Below are 13,475 nucleotides of genomic sequence, written 5' to 3' on the forward strand. Positions count from 1 at the left end.
TCTTTCCTTCAGCAGCAAAGCGCATGCGCACCAACCACAAAAACAAAAAACAAAAAACAGAAGCGACACTCATCTCGTGGAATCAAGGAACTCGAACTCCTTGCGGTACAGGTGTACTGAAGCATCGCTAATACACTTATCAGGCCCTAACCTCGCGATTTCCAAGGCCTCGATAATTTCTCGTTCTTTCTTATCCCTCGAGCGTCCGATAATCTTAGTCCTATCGAGAAGCGGATTACAATCTCTGTCATCATGCTTGCAAGTGGGACAATGCTTAGGCAGATGCTGCCCCCTTGAATCTTCTAAGGAATTTGCGTGCTCTAATAATCTAATGTTGACGCAGCGGCCAGTTTGCCCTATGTAGAACCTACCACAACTCAGGGGAATCTGATAAATTACATTGCATGTACACTGTACGGACTTATTCCTGTGGTTAATGCCACACTCAACCTTCTTTTGCTTATATTTTCTCGCCAAATTGCACAAACGCGACAACTTGCAAGGTGCAGAAAAAATGACGTCAACGACGAATTTTCCGGCGACCCTCTTGAGGCCGTGCGAGACCCTGTGAACATAGGGCATAACTTCATACTTCCGCCTCTCCTGTGCATCCGCCCCCGGAGGTTTTGAGCTTGGGCGGAAGGACTTCAACAGGGACTCAGCGACAGCCTGAAGAAGGGCCAGCGGAAAACCAGCAGACCTAAGGCGATCAACCTGAGCCTCAAAGCTAACCTGAACTTTATGTGGACAGGACTTGGCTAATGAAGCCCTGAGGCAAGTTGATACAATACCCCTCTTGACCAGCTTCGATTGGCACGAGTTAAAGGGTAGGAGTGCCTTTTTCGACCTAGGCATGTACGCCCAGCAGAGGTGGTCAGTATCGTTAAAAAATAATTTTAAATCTAAGAATTGCAAACAAGAGCTTTCAGGAAGTTTAATGGTAAAATTAAAACTTGGAAAGGCTGACTTAAAAGATGCTAAAACCTCCATTGCCACCTGGGCCAAGTCGTCGTTCTGGTCAATATTTAAAAGGATTAAAAAGTCGTCCACGTATCGGAACACTCGAACGATACGGTCGTCAGATAGTACCCGCGATAGCGAGCGGTCAATTTCAGCTAAAAGGATTTCCGATAAAACTAGGGCTACACATGACCCGATGCAAATTTCGCGTTTCTGCACTTAAAATTTTTTCCTGAAAACTCCCAATCGTTGAAGTAAGATAAACCTTAAGCAATTCCAAAAAACCTTCAACAGAAATACCGCACGCATTCTGGAAAGACACAGCACCAGAACGTTCGATACAGTTCCGGACTGCACGGAACAGGTCATCGTGGGGAAGGGAGTAGAACAACTCTTCTATGTCAACCGAAAAGCCCGAGTTAACATCGGAGAGGCTATCCCCTAACATTTCGGCAACTCGGTCTGAGCTGCTGACCTTGTACGGATCGTCGGGCGCCAGACTTCCCAGATGGCGCTGAAGGTAGTGACTGACCACAGCTTGCCAGGATCCAGTTTCTGTAACAATGGCTCTAAAAGGGCATTCTATCTTGTGGCTCTTGGCACTGAAGAACACAGTGAGCACTAGGACCTTGTTTTTCCCCACTTCACTTTTTAGCCTGTCGAGTTTCAAATCCCTTAACAGTGCAACCGCCTTTGCCTTCGCTTTAGACGGCTTTAGATCTGTTCTCTCAAAGTTCTTTAAGACAGATGTCATGGCCTTGTAACTAAAAAGCTTCTGAGGCATAACCACAAAGCCTCCTTCTTTGTCGGCCAACATCAAAGCGAGGTCAGAGTTCCTAAAATAGCTTGCCACAGATCTCACCATGGAGTGTTCTTTCTTCTTGCCTTTGAAAGTGTTGCGGATCGAATCAACACATTCTAAATGGTAACGTTCTTTCTCTTCACCTTGAACTTTGTCAGCAATCCTATGCGCCGCCGCCAAAGCCTCGGGCTTGCTCAGGGGGACTTCCACGCTGGACTTGGGGCCCTTGTTGAGGACACTTTCAACGTTGTGTGGAACCGATGCCCCTCCAAGGTAGACAACCGGAACAACACCAACCTGCTTTTTGGGGACCTCGGGTAGGTTCAGTTGCCGCATGTTCCAAAGGAACTCAGCACTTCCCTCAGCAAGGACCTGGTAATCCTTGAGTGTCAGGAAGCCTTCAGGGCCCGTTCCCTTCCAGCTGAAGCACAAAAACCGCAGCCAGTCTTGCAACAGGCGGACGTGTCTCCAGCATTCGCTTCTCAGAATCTTTGCAATTCTTTTCAAAGTCCCTCGCAACAGCCAAGAATCCCGAACACTTGCAAGCATTATGACAGAGATTGTAATCCGCTTCTCGATAGGACTAAGATTATCGGACGCTCGAGGGATAAGAAAGAACGAGAAATTATCGAGGCCTTGGAAATCGCGAGGTTAGGGCCTGATAAGTGTATTAGCGATGCTTCTGTACACCTGTGTCGCAAGGAGTTCGAGTTCCTTGATTCCACGAGATGAGCGTCGCTTCTGTTTTATGTTTTTTGTTTTTGTGGTTGGTGCGCATGCGCTTTGCTGCTGAAGGAAAGAGGAGTTGGTGGAATAAATCAGTTGTCAGTCTGCGTTTGTCCCGTGTGGTTCTCTTTCTCTTGTCCCGTCCTTTTGTGCAGTTACTTTTTTCTCATAATGTCGTACCAACTAGCCCCTCACCGCACTCTTCTAGACTCCTGAGATAGCTCTTTGGTGTCCTGTCGAACCATCCTACCACCTACTTCTGCGGCGCACTCTGAAACGATAGCTGTGAGATTATCATTCACTGTTTCAACACTACGCTCGTCTTCTTCAGTTAAAGCGGAAAATCTGTTCTGCAGCGACAATCTGAATTCCTCTACCTTCCCTCTTAATGCTAACTCGTTAATAGCCTTTCGCTTCACCAGTTTCCTCCGTTCCCTCTTCAAATCTAAGCTAATACGAGACCTTACCATTCTGTGGTCGCTACAACGGACCTTACCGAGGACATCCACATCCTGTACGATGCCAGGGTGTGCACACAGTATGAAGTCTATATCATTTTTAGTCTCACTATTGGGGCTCTTCCACGCCCACTTCCTGTTTGCTCGTTTGCGGAAGAAGGTATTCATAATCCGTAAATTATTTCTATCTGCGAACTCTACTAATAACTCTCCCCTACTGTTCCTAGAACCTATACCATAGTCACCTACCGCATTGTCTCCAGCCTGCTTTTGACCTACCTTTGCATTAAAGTCGCCCATCAGTACAGTGTACTGTGATTTTACTTTGGTCATTGCCGATTCCACATCCTCATAGAAGCTTTTAACTATCTGGTCATCATGGCTTGATGTAGGCGCGTAGGCCTGCACCACCTTCAGCTTGTACTTCTTATTAAGCCTAATTACGATAGCTGCCACTCTCTTGTTAATACTGTAAAATTCCTCGATGTTGCCAGCTATATCCTAATTTATGAGAAATCCCACACCTAGTTCTCGCCTATCTGCTAATCCACGATAGCACAGTACATGCCCGCCCTTTAGTACCGTATACGCCTCATCTGTCCTCCTAACCTCACTAAGCCCTATGACATCCCATTTAATACCGGCTAATTCCTCCAGCAGCGCTGCTAAGCTAGCCTCACTTGATAAGGTTCTTGCTTTAAACGTTGCCAGGTTCAGTTTCCAATGGCGGCCTGTCCGGGGCCAGAGATTCTTAGCACCCTCCGCTGCGTCACAGATCTGACCGCCGCCTTGGTCAGTTGCTCCGCAGCCGCTGGGGACTGAGGGCCGAGGGTTAATTGGTTTGTTCATAGAAGGTTGTGGCCAAGTACTACACCAGGGTGGCCAAATCCTGTTCTGGTGAGGAAGTGCGTTGTTGGTTCTGGTCACCGAAATCAGGCCGCACTCCAAGCCTGGTTATGCAATTCCATCGACACACGGAGTTTTTTTTTATCCGGTGGAGAATTGCGTGGCACCGGGATTCGAACCCTGGTCCTCTTGCACACGAGGCGGATGCTCTACCTCTACGCCATCGCTGCTTCCCCAAAGATAATCAGATGCAGTCAAAGTCGCATGGTGTAAAGAGCCATAAAAGCGATATAGAACATAACAGGGTGGTAAAGCTAAAAGTCATCTGGATCTGAAAAGGGATGATAACAAAATGAAAAAATTACACTTGATGACTATAAACAGCTAATGTAACTTGGTGTAAAGACTCGTCTTTGTGTCCTCTTGCTTCGTCTGTCGTTTTGTTCGCTCTGTTCCCTCCCACGATGTTGGTGTAAAGAGCCATAAAACAAATAAAACATCAATAGCAGCTAACAAGGAGAAAACCGATAAAAACTGACGAAATGAAATTGTAGAAAGACCAAAAACAGACTGAATTTGACAACGTGGGGCTAGAAAAAGTGCACAGACCTTAACAATAAAACGATGAAACAGTAACACTCAATGATTCAAACACGCGTAGTCAGCAATAAAAATTTAGCAATGTAGTTCCAGAAAGGCAAGTTCACTCCCGTACAATGATTTGGACGCGACACTGACATATTCCAAGCATTTTCTTTTTATAAAGAAGGCTTCCTTCAACTCGAAATAACAGCGCAAAAACATAGGACACACAGAATAAGAAGACACCACGAGCGCTGACTTACAACAAGTTTATTTCGAGGTAAACATTGCCTGATATACTGCCTACACACAGCACGTGACACAGATACGTGACTTCTGCCGCCCGTGTCATCACTTCCCCCCAGAGTCCCCCTAGAACAACAGTTTCGGGTAAACGAGGCATGCATTTACACTCTTTGCAATGAAGCGCTAAATTAGAGCCAGTGCCTTTTTCTAGTGAGCGCTCGCGTTCCATTAAACGTTCATTCGAGCACATTCCGGTTTGTCCAATATAAACTTTGTCGCATGTAAGCGGAGTCTGGTAAATCACGAGCGTGAATTGCTGGGCTAGTTGGTTCATAATGTCGTCAGGGTGGAACCAGCGGAACACAGACGCAGGACAAGAAAAAGGAGGAACACACACCACACCGCTGGACTTGCAACTGATTTATTTCCAAGAAAACCACCACATTTAAATGTTTCCCTTCGCAAGCGCACACTCTGGACGATGGGATCGACTGTATTAAGATAAAAGAAAGTTATATTCTTTATCCCTGATAAAAACCGAGGGATCGCTGACTCACATCTGCTTGTTTTTCCTGATTAAAAACGCTTCCAGAATTTCACGCTGGCGTCTTGTTCTCCCCCGACCGATAATTCTCGTTAGGTGAAGCAAAGGAGAACATCCTTTGTATACCGTAACATGTAAGGCTAAATTGCTTCCAGTGCCTGAATTGAACGTTGTTCGGTGCTGCCTAAGACGTTCATTGATGCACCCCCCGGTTTGCCCGATGTAGGTTTTCGCACAGGACAATGGGATGCAGTACACCATCCCTACTTCACACGAAGTGAACCTCGTCTGGTGCTTGGCTCCTTTTTCTGCGGACCACTAGAAATTTGGGCGCACAAACCAGACGGTTTCCGGGGAGCAGAAAAAACCGTAGTGACAACGAATTTTTGTGCCACTTTTTTCAGACCATGCGATGTCGTGTGGCAGTAGGAACCACTTCAATCTTCTTCCTGTTCTCTTGCGATGGACTTGCAGACTTAGCCTACAATTTCTTCATCTTATTCCCCAGTGATTCACCCACCGCAAGGAAAACCGACGGAGGAAACCCAGAATCGGACAACCGCGCAACCTGCTCGGCCAGACTTTGCTGCATGACATGTGGGCAACTTTTCTTGAGAGCGTCCGAAAAACACAAATTCGCGATGCTGCGTTTCACCAGCTTTGAATGAGCCGATTCATATTGCAAAAGCGACTTTTTAGTCCTGGGCGCATATTTCCAACACACGTGCCCGTCGGGTAAAAAAGTCAATTCTAAATCAAGGAACCTAATGGTCTAGTCAGAAGGAATCTCTTTGGTAAAAGCCAAGTTCTTAAAGCATGCGCAAAAAATTTTAAAAACTCGTCTGCCTCAAGAGTGGGCTGCTCAGTTACATTTAATTTTAAAATGACTAGAAAATTGTCCACATATCTTAAAACCCTAATAACACTAACGTGGAAAACTGGGCGTCATTGTTGTCTCATCTAGTCCTCGTCTCCTTGCGCTGCTATTTATTTGTCCTAACAACACGCGTGTCTTGAATGGAATCCTGAAGAATGCAGTCAATTCTCGCTAAAAAAATGTCACAGAAAACTGGCGCTACACACGAGCCAATGCAGATACCTCGGTTTTGCACCACGTTCTTTCTGTCATATTGAACAATTGTCGAATTTAAATACACCTTCAACAGCTCAAGGAAAGATTCCAGAGAGATGCCACACTTATTCTGGAAGGAAATTGTCCCGGTTCTTTGCATTAATTCGCGTACAGCACAAAAAAGTTCATCATGCGGAACAGAGTAAAACAAGTCCACAATGTCCAAAGAGAAGGCTGCGTTGGCACCGAGAAAACCGGAACAGAGGCACTCCACCAGGCTCATTGAGCTCTTCACCCTAAAAGGATCCGTCGGCACCAGACCCTCAAAGGAAACCTTGAAGTAGTTGGAGACCACTTTTTGCCGCTCCCGCCTTGTGTTATTGCACTTTAGCAGTTCGTCATGTGGGATAGAATAATACAAGTCTTTGACGTCAATTGAGAAGGCACTTGACCCTGTACTTCACTGTTGCACATATGTGCTGGTCTTTTGAACCTAGGAGCAAACAACCGTTGCTTCCGTACAGTTCCTCTCATTCGAAGCTCGTAAAAAGGGGCGTTGTAGCGTCTTGCTTCAGTAACGCCATGAAGAAATCTTGCACACACAGGACTGCCAATAGTTTTTATTATCAGATTCAGAGGCTCGTTACTGCAGGATACGCCCTCAACGTCTTAGCAGCAGTAGCGGAGGGGATGTTGAAAAAGTTGAAACTTGGTGGCGCAATCGACCACAGTACCAGAAGAAAAAATGTGTCTGTCGTACCCTACATTCATGTTGTCTCGCATAATTTGAAAAGAATAGGTAACAGAGCCGCAGTAGATGTTGTATTTTCAGCTCCTGTGAAACTGAGAAGTTTGTGCGCGCGTGTAAATGGCCCCAAAAAGTCAATTGAAGCTCAACCCGTCTGCGCAAAATGCATGAGGTTAAATTTTTGGAGTGCGTAGAAAATCTAGTTTATTCGATCCCTATGAGTTGTGGTGGTTCCTATGTTGGACAAACTGGTCGTTGTTTGAACGATAGGCTGAGGGAGCACAAAAATGATGTCAAGAATGCTGCCCGCCACATTGGTGTTCATTGTCGTGATTGTTCTTGCAGCCTCTACATGACAAAACCAGGATTGTTGATAAACACAAAGATCAGCTGACTAGAGAAGTTTGAATTTTCGCACACGTGTTAGCAAAGTGTGGGTCTGGCAAAGAGTGGGTCTGCCCTCCAATCCTCTTCCGGCCAATCCTCTTCAGTGGGTCTGGCAGCGGCATGGCGAACGGTTCTTGCAAACACGTGTGCTTCATTTTGCAGTTTAGAAGAACTTCTTGTTGGGCAAGTTGGTGCATTGCTTGAAGGAACCTAGTTGCGCTATAAAAAAGACAAACATAGGAAAAAGCCAAGAGACAGACAGAGCGCAAACTATCAACTGAGTTTATTTGTGTGAAAGTGCCTTATATAGTCAGAATCACAGCAAAAGAACAAGGGGAATGAGAGAGGGGGGTACAGCCAATCAACTCCTGGTCAACAACAGGTGCGCAGAAAATGGTTTTCCTTATTGTACAGTTTTACAGAAGTGTCGCTTACACATTTATCACCGTTTTCTTTAATGTGATAGGCCTCCAAAATCTCCCTCGCTGTTTTGTTTTTACTTCTTCCTAGTATTTTTATCTGCTTAAGCAGAGGCTCGCATCCACTGCAAGCAAGGCAATGAGCAGGCAAGTTTGCTCCTTCTTTATTCCGAATGGATCGGGCATGTTCCCCTGCGCGTTCATTCACGCATCGGCCTGTTTGGCCCACGTAGGCGCCTCCACACTTCAGTGGGATTTCATACACCACTCCAGTGGCACATTTCACATACTTTTCGGCATGTTTTATGTCGCATCCACTGCCTCTAGCTCCTTGGTTCCCGGTTCTCGGGCACAAGGCTGCGAGTTTCCGTGGGGCAGAAAAAACAACAGGGACGCCATGCCTCTTGGCCACTTTTTTTACGTTGTGGGCCACTTTGTGTATATAAGGCAACACCACGATCTTCTTTTTTGGCAGCGGCTCATCCACACTACCTCGATTTCTTCTTTTTATCTTCCTGAGAAGATTCTCGGCCACGGCTGATATGACGTCGCAGGGGAAGCCGGCTGAAAGCAACCTTTCAATTTGATTATTAAAACTTGTATGCATTGCATGCGGGCATGACTTGGTAAGAGCGGATTCCATGCACGAGCTTGCAATTGCTCTTTTGACTGTCTTCGAATGCGCGGAATCATACGGAAGCAACTCTTTCTTTGCTCGTGGGGCATAGTGCCAGCAGGCGTGTTGCGAGCCGAGGTTCAGGTTAATATCTAAAAATTGCAACGACCCACTAGAAGGAAGCTCATGCGTAAAGGTCGAACCTCGCCCATACTGTCTAAAGGCAGTTAAAATCCTACTCACTGAATCAGTGTGGGTCATGGTTATTTGTTTGGATAAAACAATCAAAAAATCGTCCACATATCGAAAACACTTACATACCCCCAGACTAGTAAACTCGTCATTTAGGGAACGGTCAATGGCAGCTAAAAATATGTTACTAAGAACAGGGGCGACGCAAGAACCCTTGTTCTCATTCCCCTTGTTCTTTTGCTGTGATTCTGACTATATAAGGCACTTTCACACAAATAAACTCAGTTGATAGTTTGCGCTCTGTCTGTCTCTTGGCTTTTTCCTGTGTGTCTTTTTTATAGCGCAACTAGGTTCCTTCATTTTGAGCCGCCGCGGTGGCTCAGTGGCTATGGTGCTCGGCTGCTGGCCCAAAAGACGCGGGTTCGATCCCGGCAGCGGCGGCTAGAATTTCTTTGGAGGGGAAATTCTAGAGGCCCGTGTGCTGTGCGATGTCAGCGCACGTTAAAGAACCCCAGGTGGTCGAAATTTCCGGAGCCCTTCACTACGGCGTCTCTCATAGCCTTAGTCGCTTTGGGACGTTAAACCCCACAAAACCAACCAACCAAACCTTCATTTTGGAGATAGCCGCAAGTATCGCTGGACCATACTTCCTGAGCAATGCTTCTTCTTCAAGCTTCCTTCATGAAAAATGCACCCTCACGGGCCCTCCATTCAGTTCCTGCTGCCAACCGATAGATGGCAATGTAACCACAGCCTCATCTTCCGTCGATCTCGCTTGTCTCGACCACGCATGGCACAACCCCGAAACGTCATCGACACGGACGCGACGGGATATAAAAGCGATATACCGGCCAATCCTCTTCAGTGGGTCTGGCAGCGGCATGGCGAACGGTTCTTGCAAACCCGTGTGCTTCATTTCGCAGAGCATCGCTGGACCATACTTCCTGAGCAATGCTTCTTCAAGCTTCCTTCATGAAAAATGCACCCTCACGGGCGCTCCATTCAGTTCCTGCTGTCAACCGATAGATGGCAATGCAACCATAGCCTCATCTTCCGTCGATCTCGCTTGTCTCGACCACGCATGGCACAACCCCGGAACGTCATCGACACGGACCCGACGGGATATAAAAGCGACATACTGGCCAATCCTCTTCAGTGGGTCTGGCAGCGGCATGGCGAACGGTTCTTGCAAACACGTGTGCTTCATTTTGCAGATAGCCACAAGCATCGCTGGACCATACTTCCTGAGCAATGCAACCATAGCCTCCTCTTCCGTCGATCTTGCTTGTCTCGACCGCGCATGGCACAACCCCGGACCGTCATCGACACGGACCCGACAGGATATAAAGTCGACACACCGGCCAATCCTCTTCAGTGGGTCTGGCAGCGGCATGGCGAACGGTTCTTGCAAACACATGTGCTTCATTTTGCAGGTAGGCCATAAATACGCTTTCAAATGTTATAGGAGCGATAATCGTTTCTTATTGCTGCTGCCAGACCCTCAGAACTTTGCGTGTATTTTTTCTTGCCTACGGCATTCCTTAAGAATTTTGTTGCAACTGTCCGGCGATGTCGAGACAAATCAAGGCCCAAAGTCAGAGGAAATGCTAACGGAACTGCTAGCTGCACAAGCACGAATAAGCGCAGAGCTTTCCACGCTCAACTCTAGGATGGCTACCTTGGAACAGCGTATTAAGCACATAGAGGCGTTGGCTTCAACTGCAAACGACGCTCTTAAGCGTGTTCATGATCTTGAGATAACTGTTGAGAACCTTAAAGATGTCATTACCAAACTTGACCGCAAAAATGATGACCTGGAAAACCGATCCCGTAGGAATAACTTAATCATCTATGCCTTGAAGGAACCATCAAATGAAACTTCTGGGGGGCTATTAGCTTCTGTATTGGAGTTACTGTATTCCGAACTTGGAATTCAATGTGAAGGTATTGAACGCTGTCACAGGCTTGGCACGGAAACAACTGAAAAGACGAGACCTGTCATTTTTGAACTGATAGGCTTTAGAACCAAGCGATGAAAATTTTTGTATGGATTAGTGGGTGGTTCATCTTAAGGAAGGTAACAGCAGCGCAAAAAGACGGGAAGACAAGACACACACAACCAGCGCCAGTCCTGTTGGTTGTGTGTCTCTTGAGTTCCCGTCTTTTTGCGCTGCTGTTACCTTCCTTTAGAACCAAGCTTTCCATCCTTAAAAATGCCAGAAAACTAAAACGACCTGATACGCACATTAGTGAAGACTTTTCTGCGCGTGTACGGCACATTCGAAAGGCTCTCTGGGACAACTCGGTTGATAACCGCAAAGAAGCAGATAAGTATAGGTTGCAATACGATTCCCTGATAGTCGACAGCGTTCGTTACACTTGGGATGATGTTTCCAAAAGGCTTGTTAAGGCTGCACGTGCTGCAGTGCCTAGGGACACAGAGTGACTCGTTGATGAGCAGAAAGGTAGAAATGAGCAGAAAGAAAAGGAAAACTGACTCTTTTGAACATAAATGCTAGAAGCTTGGTTAATAAGATTGAAGATTTCAATTCGCTTGTAGAGTCACTCCGTCAGTTATTTGCGTAACAGAAACATGGTTGGACAACTCTATATCAGATGTAGGATTTTTGCCTCCAGATTACTTGGTTATCAGAAACGACAGGCAGTTTGCTAGAGGGGGGGGGGGAGGCGTAGCTCTGTTCATTAGAAAAAGTATTGAAATTTTTGGATTGCCAGAGCTTCCGAATACTAAGTCTGTTTGGTGTCGGATAAACATTTCTGGTTCCGTGACAGTTGTTTGGTTTGGTTTATGGGGTTTAACGTCCCAAAGCGACTAAGGCTATGAGAGACGCCGTAGTGGAGGGCTCCGGAAATTTCGACCACCTGGGGTTCTTTAACGTGCACTGACATCGCACAGTACACGGGCCTCTAGAATTTATCCTCCAAAGAAATTCTAGCCGCCGCGGCCGGGATCGAACCCGCGTCTTTTGGGTCAGCAGCCGAGCACCATAACCGCTGAGCCACCGCGGCGGCTCCGTGACAGTTGTGGGTGCTGTGTACCGTCCGCCCGGTTCGGAAAACATTTTCTCGCACATTGCAGAATACATAGCGGAACACAGGCTCCACGAGTATAAAATGATCATTACAGGTGATTTCAATGCTCCTTGTATCGATTGAAAGTTGTTAATTTCAACAGGTCGTGACAAGGCTGTTTGTGAATCCCTAATTAATATGGCTATATCATTTGATTTAACACAAGTCGTTGAATGTCAAACTCCAGTAAACTATGTTCTTGACCATGTTTTTGTTAATGAACAGTTGCTGCAATACGGATTTCAGTGTGATGTAGTCGACGGACTGTCAGATCACAAGAGTGTTTTCATGGAATTGAATGTGGTTTTTGAACCCCATAAGCCGAATTTCAATACTGTTAAAGATTTAACCCGTGCTACCGACCGTGCTATAACTGAACTGCTCGCGTCGTCTTTCGGAGATTTCGTGACATGCAGTGAAACGTGTGGTGTTGATGCTTTGTTAGAGCAGTTTTATAATTTGGTACATAGCTGTGTGCTTCATTTCGTCCCCACAAAATGTGTGAAACATAACCCGAAGCATCCGTGGTACACAAGAGACATAATTCATCTCATAAGACGCATCAAGCGCTTGCGCAAGCGCAGCCGGTCAGGAAACGAAAGCCGCGATTCACTACTACTTTCACTCAAGTCGTAGCTAAAGACAAAAATGACACAAGCTAAACACTTTTACTTCAACACAACACTGTCAACATTCATGAAAGAGTACGTCTTTTTAGCGCACACCCTTTCAAATGTGAATATGTACCAACTAGCCCGTCAAAAAGCTTTACTCATGAAAGAGAACCCATCGAAATTTTGGAAAACAATATTACCCTCTTCCCATGACTCTGTATCCTTCATTATCAACGAGCAGCCTTGCGCTGATCCCGTAACCATTTCTGAAGCCTTCAATAGCTACTTTCACTCTGTCTTTCATCTTGATGATGGTACCAATCCTCCTTTCATTCATAGCTCGGGACACCAGTTACCCAATCTCGAAGTAAGTTACGCTGGGGTTCACAACCTGTTAGTAAAAACTGACAAAACTAAAATTGCGGGACAAGACGCCATACCTAACATGTTTTTAAAGAGGTACTCGGAATGGAGTGCCCGTTACCTTACAGTGATTTTCAACAAATCACTGGACACATCCTCCGTTCCCCAGGCTTGGAAAATTGCCAATGTCATCCCGGTCTTTAAATATGGCAATAAAAAACAAATTAATAATTACCGACCGATCTCCCTAATTTCCACTTGCTGCAAGCTTCTTGAGCACATTATTCACAAGCACCTTGTTCAGTTCTTAACTTGTCATAATCTACTGTCCCACTGTGAGCACGGTTTTCGATATGGTTTTTCTACTGTAACTCAGCTATATGAATTTACTCACGACATCGCTTCCGCTTTAAATAACCGTGATCAAATCGATGCAATATTTATAGATTACTCCAAAGCATTTTTCATGGTCTGCCATAATAAGCTTCTTCGTAAACTACGCAGCATGTTTAACGGCAATAAGTTACTGGACTGGATAACCGACTACTTATACTTGAGATCCCAGTTCGTCACTTTTAACCATGCACAGTCATCGTCAGTCACTGTAACTTCAGGTGTGCCCCAAGGATCGGTGCTTGGGCCTCTACTCTTTATAATTTTTATCAATGATGTAGCTGATGTTACTAACGACACCGCAGTGAAGTTACGCCCATGACTGTCCCGATGCCGATGACTGTGTGCTTTACCGCAACGTTGCTAACGCCGATGATCAACAGGAACTAAACAAAGTGTTTTCCTTGTTCTGTG

At 46.0% G+C, this 13,475-nt stretch overlaps 1 protein-coding gene across 1 annotated transcript in view; it reads right to left on the reverse strand.

The window, feature by feature from the left end:
• Window positions 1-1,247: 1,247 nt before the first annotated feature.
• LOC149337877 (uncharacterized) overlaps window positions 1,248-13,475 on the reverse strand; it is a 39,585-nt gene continuing 27,357 nt past the window's right edge. Inside the window, exons 2-3 of the mRNA XM_089554533.1 lie at window positions 1,906-2,183; window positions 1,248-1,270 (exon numbers count right to left, since the gene is read on the reverse strand). Coding sequence (XP_089410659.1) covers window positions 1,248-1,270; window positions 1,906-2,183 — 301 coding nt within the window. The remainder of the gene's footprint in view (window positions 1,271-1,905; window positions 2,184-13,475) is intronic.

The sequence above is a fragment of the Amblyomma mixtum genome, chromosome 7, assembly GCF_055824585.1.
Source record: "Amblyomma mixtum isolate Tamu chromosome 7, ASM5582458v1, whole genome shotgun sequence".
NCBI classification, from domain to species: Eukaryota; Metazoa; Arthropoda; class Arachnida; order Ixodida; family Ixodidae; genus Amblyomma; species Amblyomma mixtum.